The sequence below is a fragment of the Phasianus colchicus genome, chromosome 33 (genome assembly GCF_987193195.1).
Source record: "Phasianus colchicus chromosome 33, bPhaCol1.hap1.1, whole genome shotgun sequence".
Taxonomy (NCBI): domain Eukaryota; kingdom Metazoa; phylum Chordata; class Aves; order Galliformes; family Phasianidae; genus Phasianus; species Phasianus colchicus.
The window spans coordinates 3,282,362-3,295,080 of record NC_143468.1 but is presented as its reverse complement, the minus strand read 5'-3'; the positions used below and the strand labels follow the sequence as shown (position 1 = coordinate 3,295,080).

General features: G+C 61.6%; 2 protein-coding genes across 2 annotated transcripts; both read left to right on the top strand.

Moving 5' to 3' along the window:
- Nucleotides 1-265: 265 nt before the first annotated feature.
- NEMP1 (nuclear envelope integral membrane protein 1) lies at nucleotides 266-4,873 on the top strand. Its single transcript, XM_031610067.2, has 9 exons — nucleotides 266-468; nucleotides 788-909; nucleotides 1,002-1,221; nucleotides 1,470-1,542; nucleotides 1,855-1,948; nucleotides 2,101-2,215; nucleotides 2,464-2,689; nucleotides 2,970-3,143; nucleotides 3,436-4,873. Exons 1-9 carry the CDS (start codon nucleotides 372-374, stop codon nucleotides 3,623-3,625), a joined length of 1,311 nt encoding a protein of 436 aa, XP_031465927.2. The 5' UTR covers nucleotides 266-371; the 3' UTR covers nucleotides 3,626-4,873.
- Nucleotides 4,874-5,922: 1,049 nt separating this feature from the next.
- Nucleotides 5,923-12,604, top strand: MYO1A (myosin IA). The gene is made up of 28 exons (XM_090128345.1): nucleotides 5,923-6,053; nucleotides 6,435-6,550; nucleotides 6,649-6,743; nucleotides 6,818-6,922; nucleotides 7,011-7,057; nucleotides 7,135-7,198; nucleotides 7,296-7,394; nucleotides 7,488-7,591; nucleotides 7,665-7,812; nucleotides 7,893-8,011; nucleotides 8,089-8,175; nucleotides 8,253-8,318; nucleotides 8,420-8,524; nucleotides 8,765-8,827; nucleotides 8,957-9,157; nucleotides 9,318-9,544; nucleotides 9,625-9,825; nucleotides 9,917-10,010; nucleotides 10,160-10,309; nucleotides 10,412-10,480; nucleotides 10,703-10,789; nucleotides 11,012-11,086; nucleotides 11,172-11,306; nucleotides 11,395-11,501; nucleotides 11,578-11,710; nucleotides 11,790-11,942; nucleotides 12,030-12,157; nucleotides 12,395-12,604. Exons 1-28 carry the CDS (start codon nucleotides 5,931-5,933, stop codon nucleotides 12,516-12,518), a joined length of 3,225 nt encoding a protein of 1,074 aa, XP_089984471.1. The 5' UTR covers nucleotides 5,923-5,930; the 3' UTR covers nucleotides 12,519-12,604.
- Nucleotides 12,605-12,719: the final 115 nt, after the last annotated feature.

Below are 12,719 nucleotides of genomic sequence, written 5' to 3'. Positions count from 1 at the left end.
GGCGGGAGAGCCGAGGCTGAGCGCTGATTGGCTAAGGTGGATGCCTGTCAAACTCGTTGCTAAGGTGGGGCTCGCGGTTGCTATGGTGTGGGCCGGCTTCGAGATTGAGCGGAGCTCGTGGTGGTCACCTCGGTAACTGTGGGCGGGACCAAATCCTGATCCTGCTTAGGCTATGCTGATAGGTCGAATGCACTGTCAGTCAACACTGCAGGCGACGAGGATCTCGCGAAGCCGCCTTCCTATTGGTCTCTTTAGCCGTCACCGATTGATGACATCATACGGGCTTCGCGCTCTCATTGGATGCTGCCTTGTACTCCGTTGCCGTCCGCAGTGTGGGTGGGGCGGCGGAAGCGGAAGTTGGCGGGGACGCCATGGCGGGAGGGATGAAAGCGGTCCCGGGGCGGCGGCGGATCCTGGGCGCGTTGCTGCTGCTGCTGCTCCTACTGTCGCCTCCGCTAGGCGGTGCAGGTGCGCGGTGTGATTTTACACGGGGCCCTCCCGGGCGGGGAGCAGCGTCCCCATGGGGCGCTGGATGGCGTCGTAGGTCCGGCCACGCGCAACGCTCCAGCCTGAGGGGCCTCGAGTGGGGTTGAGGGGTCTGGGGGGCTCCGGGGGAGCAGGAGCGGTCGTGGGGTGATCCAGCGCGTCCCGGCTGAGGGCTCGTCCTGCTCCACCGCGAGTGCACGGTGGGGTCCCTCGGGAGGAGAGCACCCTGCAGTCGGACGGGTGGCAGCGGGCTCTAGCGTTCCCGTTGCGTTTCTGAGTTTTCCTCCTCTGCACTGTGAAGGTGATGGGGCGGAGGTGATCGCGCTGCGGGAGGGCTCTGAGCGCTGCCACACCACCTCGCACCACTTCTGCTACACCAACGTGTACAGCCCCTGCTGGCGAGACATCTGGACCAGGATGCAGGTGAGGGGAGGTGGGATTTCCGACCCAGCTCCCGGGCCACAGGGCTGAGCCCACCCTGAAGATGTCCACGTCTGCTTTCTCCCCCTACACAGATCCGGGTGAACAGCAACCACGTGATCCGTGTCACCCAGGTGGGCAGCGAGGAGGAGTTGAGGGAGTTGGAGGAGTCCAAGGTGTGGAATTTCCTCTCCTCCCTACTGAGGGAGAAGCTGAACAGCACCAACATCGACATGGATCTCTACAGCAACAAAACCTGCCTGAAGGTTGAGCTGCTAGAGGCTGACACCAGATACTGCATTGTGCTGTCCCGCTGTACGTTGAGTCTGTGGGCAGTGGGTCCTCCCATAAGGGACAGCAAGCTTGTGCTGCTGCATACAGTAAAGAAAAATGGGCTTGCAGAGGAGGAATACTTGGATACAGAATGGGAGGGACACGGGGCACTTGTCAGAGCTTTGCCTCAGGCATTGCCTCTCCTTGCTTGCTTCAGTATGTCAGAATGGAGCTTGCACTCAGCTCACCGTGCTGGGATTTCTCCTAACCTGGGCTTGTTCTTCTTCCAGGGTTTGACCCTAAACTGTTCCTGGTTTTCTTCCTGGGCCTGTTGTTGTTCTTCTGTGGGGACATGCTGAGCAGGTGAGTTACCTCGTGTCCACTGTGAGTTGGATTTGCAGAGTGGCTCCTTTGTGTGCGTGCTGTGGGAGGACAGAGTATTTATGTCTGCTTCTCTGAGCCTGCAGGGCTTGCCAGGCCTCACTCCATGAGCTCTATGGGCCTCTGCACAATTTCCCTATGAAATTTTGGGAATGTGAGGTGCCTTTCTGTTGGCACTGGGTGCTGGGATGCTCAGCCTACATGCTCCCAGGGTTTACTGCCAGCAGATATGTTTGTGCATAGACATCATCTCACAAGCTGTGAAACAACCTTGTGCACGTGTGATCTCTGCAGGAGCCAGCTCTTCTTCTACTCAGCTGGGATAAGCATTGGCTTGCTGGCCTCGCTGCTCATCCTCATCTATGTGATGTCCAAGGCCATGCCCAAGGTGAGCAAAACTCTGGGTGATAGATTTTGTGGCCTTGTTCTGTTTTGTTGTGGATCTGGTCTCACACAGAGCAGGGTGTAGTAGTTGAAGGGATGCAGCCATCAATATCTTCTGCCAACAGCCTCTCTTGATTCTCATGTTTCCTCTCCTAGAAAAGTCCTGTTTACTTCCTGCTGCTAGGAGGCTGGTCCTTTTCCCTGTACCTGCTTCAGCTGGTTTTCAAGAACCTGCGGGAGATATGCATGTCCTACTGGCAGTACCTGCTGGGTAGGTGTGGGCTCTCAGACCCACCAGTTCACCACATGATGTGGCTTTTTCTGGAGCTTCAGCACGCTGGTGGGAAATGTTGGTGCCTCCTGCTGTCCTCATTGCAGCTGATGCTGTCTTTGAGCTCCTGAGAGGGGGAAACTGCAGCACTAGGTTTGGCTGCAGCCCTGCCAGGCACTGCTCAGCATCTCTAGGTTGAGGCAGTGCCATAGGAGGACCCCGTGCCTGATTCCTCTGCTCTCCTGCAGGCTACCTGCTGCTCATGGGCTTTGTGAGCTTTGGAGTGTGCTACAGGTACGGCCCGCTGGAGAATGAGCGCAGCATCAACCTGCTCTCCTGGGCCCTGCAGCTCCTGGGCCTGGCACTGATATATTTGGGCATCCAGATCCGCCCCATCGCCCTGGCCTTGATGCTCATTGCTGTCTGCACCAAGAACAAGGACTACCCCCTGCAGTGGATCTATGGTGTCTACAAGTGAGTGTTTGCTGCTGACTCTCAGTTCCCCAGTCAGGGTGAGCTGCTACACAGGACCTACATTGCAAGACCAGGGTGTTCTTGCTGGGGTGGGAACACAGGGAAGGTTGTGTTCCTCCTCCCCAGGTTGGTGTGATGCAGCATCCCACTCCTCACAGCTGGGGGGAGGGGTCTCTCTCAGGAGCAAGATGCAGAGGCCAGAGGGATGTGCTGTGCGCTGCTCCTGACGCTGTTCCTGGGGGCCCAGTCTGGGCAATAATCAGTGCCATTCTGCTGGTAGGAGAGCACAGAGTGCCCGGCTGGGGCCGAGCCCCCCTCGCCTGCTGACCGAAGAGGAATATCGTGTTCAGGGTGAAGTGGAGACACGTAAGGCCCTCGAGGAGCTTCGAAACTACTGCAGAAGCCCGGATTTCTCTGCCTGGACTGCAGTGTCCCGCATCCAATCTCCCAAAAGGTAACATCCCCTGGGAGTGAGGTGGCCAATCTCATCTGGAAGTTCACAGTTGCTCCATGCTGCCACCTGTGGCTTTAGAGAAAGGGAGACTGAGGTACTGAAGATCCCTGCGGTGTGGAAGCAGGGCATGCAGCAAAGCAAGGACAGATAACTCCAGTCCTGACCCAGCCTTCTCTATGCTGGATGCAGCTCTGCCCATGGCTAGGCATGCACAATGAGTGCTCAAAGCCATTCCCTCATGCCAGGACACTCTGATGTAACCACACAGTGTTTCTTTGCTGCTTCTTCCCAGGTTTGCTGAGTTTGTGGGTGGTGCCTCTCACCTCACTGCCAGCGAGGTGTCCTTCCATGAGCAGGAGTACGGCCTGGGCGGGGTGTTCCTCGAGGAGCAGCTTTTTGAGGAGGACGAGGAGGAAGACTTTCTCTATGGAGAGGCAGCACGAGCTGCTTGTGGTCCCACAACCCACCTGACTGCTGATTGAGGTCAGCTGCCCCACAACCACAAGGGAGAGCAGCAAAACTGCTGTGGCTCCTCACATCCCTGACACCTGCAGTGTCCAAAACCCTCTGTTCAGGGCTGAGCTGGTGTTGCTGTGCCCAGCACCTCCGATTCCACCCCGAGCTGGGCTGCTGCAAGCCTGGCTCTGCTGCAGAGCTGCTAGGAGGATGGAGGGAGCTGACTTCTTCCCAGGGTAACTCCTACCAGCTGAGGCACAAAAGCTTTTATCAGTGCAGCTCTCATTGGCAGAAGGGGGCAGTGAGCTGACTCTGGTGGGGACACTGAGATCTGCGCTGCTGGTGTGGCGCACTGTTCCTGACTGGAGGTGGACTGGAGCCATCCTGGTTCTTGGTGCATTTCATTGTGGTGCACACGTTGTAGGGGCTTCCTGTGGGGCACACTGAGCCCAGCCCTGTGCCCCAGTGCTGCTGCCATAGGGGACAGAAGGAGCCGCTCTGCTCTGCTCTGCTTTGCTCTGCTCTGGGTGCCCACACCCTCTCTCTGCCAAGGGCATCTCTGCCTTTCAGGGTGTGGATGGAGCAAAAGGTCCATCTCATGTGCGTGTCCCTGCAGGGATGACACATTCATAAGGGGAACTTTGGACCTCTCCTGACAGTACCTGCGTGCTCAGCACCTGCTTGCTGCCAGGCTGCTCCTCCTCGTGCTGCTGCTCACCAAAGGTGCCAGAGGGCTCCAGCTGTGACTCTGCCTTGTTTTAATACCAAAAACCCTGTGCTTCCTGGGCAGAGATGCAGCTCTGAAGGCTCCTCTGTCTCAGTGCAGAGCTCAAGGAACACTTTTGAAGGTGCCTGTGATAGGGGTCCTGCTCCCAGTGTGTGGGAGCTGCTGCTGCTCTCTGCTTTCAGCCCTCTGGCCTCAGGGGCTGTTCCCACAATGCAGGGTGGGATCTTTGCTGCTGGCAGTTGGGACAGTACAAACTTTGACAAAGCGCAAGCACAGAGGAAATGCCCCACTCTATGCAACATTTTAGCAATAAACCAGCCCTCCTCTAGCCTTACTGCCCTCCTGCTGCTTCCTAAGTGCCCCTCGCTTGTGCTGCTGCCCCTGGCTTTTCTGTCCAGTTGTTTCTGTCCCAGGTTTTCTTCCCCTGCCCCCCTGTTTTGGTGCAAGCAACCTCTATGGATGCATCTCCTCCCCCTCCCCCCCGTCCATTTCATGTGGCTAAGGCAGACTGATGATTGTATTTTTTAATAAAAGTGTATTTTCATGACTGTGAGTCTCATTTGTCCACTCGTTCTGCTCTCCTCTGCCCACTGCAGGGCCCTTTGCTGGCAGCCCAGGATCAGACGTCTTCCCGGGAGTGGCCCGGCTGCTGCCAGCTCTGTACCTTGCCCCGGTTTCCCGGAGCCCCGGGAGGAAGCTCCTTTTGTTTGCTCGGCCACAATTGCATTTCTCTGCTTGTTCCTGCTGCGGGGAGGTGGCAGCGCTGCGGGCCGGGACCCCGCACAGGTCTGCGAGCTTTGGCTCGGGGCTGCTTCTGCTGCGTGCCTCAGTTTCCCTGCCCCGAGGGAGGGCTCTCGGCCCCCGCCCCTTCGTGGGCCGGACGGGGCCAATCCCAGTGTGGGTCCTGACCGGGAGGCAGCCCCGGTTCGGCCACTCCCGCAGCCGGCGTCCCGCAAGCCGCAGGTGAGAGGCGACCCATCGCTCCCGGCAGGGGTACCGCGCCCGGGGGGGGCTGGGAGGTGGCACAACGGGACCCCGAGCCCCGGCCCTGCGGGGAATCCCGGCGCTCCCCGGTGCTGCAGGGGGCTCTGGCTCCAAACTCCCCCCCCCCCCCCCCGCCTCCGTCGTCGAGGCTCTCTGTGCCGCTCCCGGCTCGGAGGACGCTGCAGCCCCCTGCGGGGTCTCGGTCAGCCCCGTTCTGCTCGACGGCTGCTGCCACCGCCCCCCTCCCCCTCCCCGCCTCTTCGCCACCCCCCGCCCGTGAACTTTCCCCGACCCCGACGGCAGGGCTGGGTTTACAGCCCCGGGAAGGTGAAGGTGAAGCGGGGCTGAAGGTCGCCGGCATCGCACCAGGTGAGGGCGGGGGTTGGGCGGAGCCGCGACCCCCCAGGTGTCCACCCCAGCCCCGAGCTCAGCTCCCCCCGGCCCGGAAGGAGGGAGGAAGCGGAGTCTGAATTAATCCCAGCCCCAAGAATAGGGCCCAGGTGTCCCCGCTTCCTGCCGGCTCCGCGCTTCTCCCAGAGCTGCCCTGAAGCCTCGAAGAGGAGGGGGGTACCCAGGGCAGCCCCCACCGCTCTGCCCCAGGCTCCGCGCAGCCCCCAGCCATGGAAGCCACCACCTCTCTGCTGGATGCTGCGGCCGTCGGGGATCTGGTGATGCTGGACCCGCTCAGCGAGGAGGCCCTGCTCCGCACCCTGCAGGAGCGCTTCAGCCGCGAGGAAATCTACGTAGGCACCGGGATGCGGGGATGAGGAGGGGAGCGGGGCTTGGGGAGGGGGTAAAGCGGGAGGTACAGGGTCTGGGATGGCAAACAGAGGTGGATATGGGGTCTGGGATGGGGAGAGGGATGGATATGGGGTCTGCAGTGGGGAGCAAAGATGGGGTTTCAGGGACTGGGATGGGGAGGAGGGGTGGGTATCGGTTCTGGGATGGGGATGAGGAGTGGGTAGAGGGTTTGGGGTGGGGATCAGGGATGGATACAGGGTCTGGGATGGGGAACAAAGATGGGGTATGGAGTCTGGGATAGGGATGAGGATATGGAGTCTGGAATGGGGTGGGAGCAGACTGCTCTGTCCTGGCCCTGCACTCACACCGCCACTCACCTGCAGACATACATTGGGGAGGTGGTGATCTCAGTGAACCCCTACAAACCATTGCCCATCTACACCCCCGAGAAGGTGGAGGAGTACCACAACTGCAACTTCTTTGCCGTGAAACCCCACATGTGAGCACAGAGCTGCTGTTAACCCTCAGTCCTACCAAGGCTCCTGAGTTCCCCCCCAAGACCCCCCAAGCCCCTTTCTGAGTTCCACTTACCCACAGTTATGCCATTGCTGATGATGCATATTGCTCGCTGCGGGACCGGGACCGGGACCAATGCATCCTCATCACTGGTGAAAGTGGAGCTGGCAAGACAGGTAGGGTGGGCTGGGGGCTGCAGGGCTGCAGGATAGGGGGGTCCAAGGTCCCAGGGCTGACATCCCCATTGCAGAGGCCAGCAAGCTGGTGATGTCCTACGTGGCGGCCGTGAGCAGCAAAGGGGAGGAGGTGGACAAAGTGAAGGAGCAGCTGCTGCAGTCCAACCCTGTGCTGGAGGGTGAGTGCCCCACATACCCCAAGACTCATCACCCCCCCCCAAAACTGCATCACCTAGTGCTGCATAATCCCATCCTCCTCCTCCACAGCCTTTGGGAACGCCAAAACCATCCGCAATGACAATTCCTCCCGATTTGTGAGTGAGCGGGGAGGGGGTGTGGGGAGGGGTCCCCCCTGGGGCCCACTCACCCCGACCCCATCCCCATCCTTCAGGGCAAATACATGGATGTGGAGTTCGACTTCAAGGGAGATCCTCTGGGAGGGGTCATCACTAACTGTCAGTGCTGTCCCCTCCCCTCTCCCCCCCGGTGGTCTCAGCCTCCCCTGAGCTGCAGTTATACTCATCCCCCCTTCCCCCCCCCAAACCCTGACAGATCTGCTGGAGAAATCCCGCATCGTCCGCCACGTGAAGGGCGAGAGGAATTTCCACATCTTCTACCAGCTGCTGGCGGGGGGCTCAGCACAGCTGCTCCGTACGTCCCAACATGGAGCTGGGGGGGCTGGGGAGGAAATGCCCCGTCTTGGGGACTATGGCTGAGATTCCAACCCCCTCACCCCCACCGCAGAGAAGCTGAAGCTGCGTCCGGACTGCAGCTACTATGGTTACCTGAACCGTGAGAAGTCAGTGCTGCCCGGCATGGATGATGCCGCCAACTTCCGTGCCATGCAGGTACGGGGGCATGACCCCTCCCCCTGCTCCCCAAACACCCCATGGCTGCCCCCCTCCTTTCCCTTCCCCCCAGGATGCCATGGCGATCATCGGCTTCACACCCGCTGAGGTGACGGCGCTGCTGGAGGTGACAGCTGTGGTGCTCAAACTGGGCAACGTGGAGCTGAGCAGCTGCTTCCAGGCCAGCGGGATGGAGGCATCCAGCATCACCGAGCCACGGGGTATGGTGGGGCAGGGGGGATAGATGGGACCCCCCCCCCATGATCCCCGCAGAGCCTCAGCACCGCTTTGTTCCGCGCAGAGCTGCAGGAGATCAGCCAGCTGATCGGGCTGGACCCCAGCACTCTGGAGCAGGCGCTGTGCTCACGCACTGTGAAGGTGCGGGATGAGAGCGTGCTGACTGCGCTCAGCGTCTCCCAGGTGAGCAGGGATTCCCCCCCCCCCCTCTTAGGCTCACACCCCAGGACTCCCTGTGAGCCCCCCTCCCCTCTCCCCAGGGCTACTACGGCCGTGATGCATTGGCCAAGAACATCTACAGCCGCCTGTTCGACTGGCTGGTGAACCGCATCAACACCAGCATCAAGGTGAGCCCCCAGACAACCCCAGAGCCGTGTGCCGACCCCCCCTGACAGGGATGTGGCTCAGTCTCTCTGTGCCCCAGGTGAAGCCAGGCAAGCAGAGGAAGGTGATGGGAGTCCTGGATATCTACGGCTTCGAGATCTTCCAGGTGAGGAGCAGCAGGAGGGCTGTGGGGTGGGGGTCTGCAGGAGGGATGTGGGGGGCGGGGTCTCCAGCACAGATCTGCCATTCGGGTCGCTTATCTCATAGGACAATGGCTTCGAGCAGTTCATCATCAACTACTGCAATGAGAAGCTGCAGCAGATCTTCATCCTGATGACGCTGAAGGAGGAGCAGGAGGAATATGTCCGAGAGGTAATGCTGACCCCAAAGGGATGCGGCTCTGGGGAGCCTCAGTGGGATGGGGAAGCGCCTCAGACGGCCCCACAGCACGTCCCTTCCTCACCGCCCCCCACCGGGAGAGCAACTCAATGGCAGGAAGGCGGGGAGGGATTCGGGATCCCCGTCTCGGCGGCCGGACGTCCGCTTCCTGCCCAACACCAACAGGGGGTGCCCATGGAGCAGGGTTTGTGCATGACACCCCTCTGCTCCCAGGGCATCCAGTGGACGCCAGTGGAGTTTTTCGACAACAGCATCATCTGCGACCTCATTGAGAACGTGAGTTCCTACCCCCGGTGTGGGGCCTCCAGGTCCTGAGGTGGCTCAGTGGGGCCGATGCTCTGCGCTTGGGCATTTTGGGGCAGTTTTGGGGTGGGCTGGGGGTGATGCTGTCCCCTTGCGGCACAGAGCAAAGTTGGGATCCTGGCCATGCTGGACGAGGAGTGCCTGCGGCCCGGCACCGTGAATGAGGACACCTTCATCACCAAACTGAACCAGATCTTCGCCTCCCACAAACGCTATGAGAGCAAAGAGACGCTGAACGCCAAACACGTCACCGACATCAGCCTGCCGCTGCGCTGCTTCCGCATCCACCACTATGCTGGGAAGGTGCAGGGCACCCACAGCCCCATCCCTGGGGAAAAGCAGGGCACCCAGTCCTCATCCCAGCCTTTCCACGGGGCTGGGGCACACACTGGCCCTGCTCCCACTCCCCTGACCCAGTCCTCATCCCAGCCTTTCCATGGCACTGACCCTGCTCCCATCCCAGGTGACCTACAACGTGACAGGCTTCATCGAGAAGAACAACGACCTGCTGTTCCGTGACCTGTCCCAGGCCATGTGGGCCGCCCGGCACACTCTGCTGCGCTCCCTCTTCCCCGAGGGTGACCCCCAAAGACCCTCCCTCAAACTGCCTCCCACCACCGGCTCCCAGTTCAAGGCATCCGTGGCGACGCTGATGAAGAACCTCTACTCCAAGAATCCCAACTACATCAGGTAGTGCCGGGCGGGACCACATGTGTGGGGGTAGACAGTGGGACCCCAACATGCCCACCGCTGCCCCTCTCCCTCCCCAGGTGCATCAAGCCCAACGACACCAAGACAGCAATGCTCTTCACTCCGGACCTGGTGCTGGCTCAGGTGCGCTACCTGGGGCTGATGGAGAACGTGCGGGTACGGCGTGCAGGCTACGCCTTCCGTCAGCTCTACCAGCCCTTCCTGAAGCGCTACAAGATGCTGAGCAGGAGGACCTGGCCCCACTGGACGGGCAGTGACAGGTCAGGGGGAGAAAGGGGGGGCTGGGCGGTTGCACATCCTGGAGCCCCACTGCTGTGGGGTGCAGGGTCTGAGCATCCCCGTGTGCTGCAGGGAAGGCACCGAGGTGCTGCTGGCAGAGCTGAAGTTCCCCTCCGAGGAGCTGGCATATGGCCACACCAAAATCTTCATCCGCTCACCGCGAACTGTGAGTGTGGGGTTGGGGGTCCTGGCTTTAGGGACGGGGGGTATGTGGGGTGAGTTCCTGCTCTGAGCCCCCCCAGTCCCTCTCTGAGCCTTCCATCCCCCCGTGGTCTCCGGGTGATACCACAGCCCTCAGCTCTGCTCCATCTGCAGCTCTTTGACCTGGAGAAGCGGCGCCAGCAGCGCGTGGCCGAGTTGGCCACCCTCATCCAGGCGATGTTCCGCGGTTGGCGCTGCAGGAAGCAGTACCAGCTGATGCGCAAGAGCCAAATCCTCATCTCCGCGTGGTTCCGCGGCCATGCGGTGAGGAGGAGGGTCCTGGCAGTGCTGCACCCTTCCCCATTCACCCCCTGGGCTGGGGGTATGGGGGGTCCATGGGTGTGACCCCCCCCGCTCCCCCTGCAGCAAAGGAACCGGTACAAGCAGATGAAGCGCTCGGTGCTGCTGCTGCAGGCGTATGCACGGGGCTGGAAGGTGAGCACTGTGCGCCATGTGGGCATTTGGGGCCACGCTCCAGGGCAGTGATGCTGTGGGGTTGGGGGGCTGGGGGGTCCTGCTCCCCCCAGGACCGTCTCACCCCACCTCCCTCCATCTCTCCTCCTGCCTTTCTCCCTTTCTCTCCCTCTCGCTCGCTATGCGTGTTGGTGTTTCCCTCTCCTCCTTTGGGCTCTTTGGGTTCTGGCTGTCCCTCTGCAGTCCCGCCGGCTCCTTCGGGAGCTGAAAGTTCAGCGCCGCCGTCATTTGGCCGCCAGCACCATTTCTGCATACTGGAAAGGGTATCAGGTAATGGGGTGAGCCACGCTGCGGGGCCACGCACCCCTGAGCTCCTCTGTCCTGCTGTCCTGCTGCGTCCGGGACTGTCTGTCTGTCTGCCCTGGATCTGCCCACCCTGTCGGGGCAGGGCTGTATGGGGAGGGGGGTGGGGGACACACCCAATGGGGAACATGGAGGGAGGGGGTCCCACCCCATGGGGTCCCACATCGCACTGACTCCCACTGTCCCCAGACCCGCAGGATGTACCGCCGCTACTTCCGCTCTGATGCCCGCACGCGTCTGTCCAACTTCATCTACCGGCGGATGGTGAGCACCGATGGGATCAGTGCCTTCCTGCCCCCCCACGGCTGTGCCCAGGGACCCCACCCACCCTTTGTGCCCCCCCCCCCAGGTACAGAAGTACCTCATGGGACTGCAGAAGAACCTCCCCCCGATGGCGGTGCTGGACCGGACCTGGCCCCCTGCACCCTATAAGTTCCTGTCCGACGCCAACCAGGAGCTGAAGGGCATCTTCTACCGCTGGAAGGTGGGGGTGGGATCCACGGGTCCCCATGGCAGTGGGGGTTTGGGAGCACTGCATCACCCGGTCCCCCTGCACTGCCCCATCTCTGCAGTGTAAGAAGTACCGGGAGCAGCTCTCCCCGCAGCAGCGCGCTGTGCTGCAGGACAAGCTGTGTGCCAGCGAGCTGTTCAAGGACAAGAAGGCGTTGTATGCCCAGAGGTGCGGTCACATGGGGGGCTGGGGGGGAAGCATGGGGGTCTCAGCTGATTCCCTCCCCCCCTCCTTCAATCCACAGCCTGCAGCAGCCCTTCCGTGGTGAGTACCTGGGCCTGACGCAGAACCGCAAGTACCAAAAGCTGCAGGCGGTGGCCAAGGATAAGCTGGTGATGGCCGAGGCGGTGCAGAAGGTGAACAGAGCCAACGGGAAGGTGAGCCCCGTCCCATGGGGGGTGTCGGGGGGGGGGGGGGGGGAGCGCAGGGCTGCTCTCACTGCCCCCCAACCCACAGACGGTGCCACGGCTGCTGCTGCTCACCACTGAGCACCTGGTGCTGGCCGACCCCAAAGCAGCACAGCCCAAAATGGTGCTCAGCCTCAGCGACATCCGCGGAGCCTCCGTCAGCCGCTTCTCCGATGGGCTGCTGGCTCTGCACCTCAAGGAGGTACGGTGCCACATGGAGGGGGGTGTGGGAGGGCAGCGGGGGCTGAGCGGCGCTGACCCCCCACAAAAACCCCACCCCGCCCCACAGACGTCCACTGCTGGGGGTAAAGGCGACCTCCTGCTGGTGAGCCCCCACCTCATCGAGCTCGTCACCCGCCTGCATCAGACCCTGATGGATGCCACCGCGCAGGCGCTGCCGCTGAGCATTGCCGACCAGTATGCGGGGCTGGGGGCGTGGCCTGTGGGGGCGTGGTCTACGTGGGCGTTTCCGGAAGGGGCGTGGTCTGGAAGGGGGCGTGACAGGGTGTGTTGGGAAGGGCGGGGTGGGAATCAGGTTGCTCATTGGGCAGGATGAGGGTGTGGCAGAGGGCGGGGCCAGATTGGAGGCAGGTCATTGGGCAGCAGGAGAGGCGTGGCCAGGCGTGTCCCCAGCCCACCCCCCATCTCCCCCAGGTTCTCCACACGGTTCCCGAAGGGCGACGTGGCCGTCACCGTGGTGGAGTCGGCCAAAGGCAGCAGCGACGTCCCAGTCTGCAAGAAACGCGGCAGCCACAAGATGGAGATCCTGGTTCACTGAGTGGGGGGAGGGGGGGGGGCTGGGGTCCACCACACCCCCCAGCACCACATGGGAACTGCTGCCATCCCATTAAATGTGTTCCAGTGTCCCTGTGTGGGGGCTGTCATGTGGAGGTGCCCCCGTCCACATTGCATACCAGGGTTGGGAGTGGGATGCAGCACAGAGCGCAGCACAGCACAGAGCCCCCCCCAACCCCCAGCT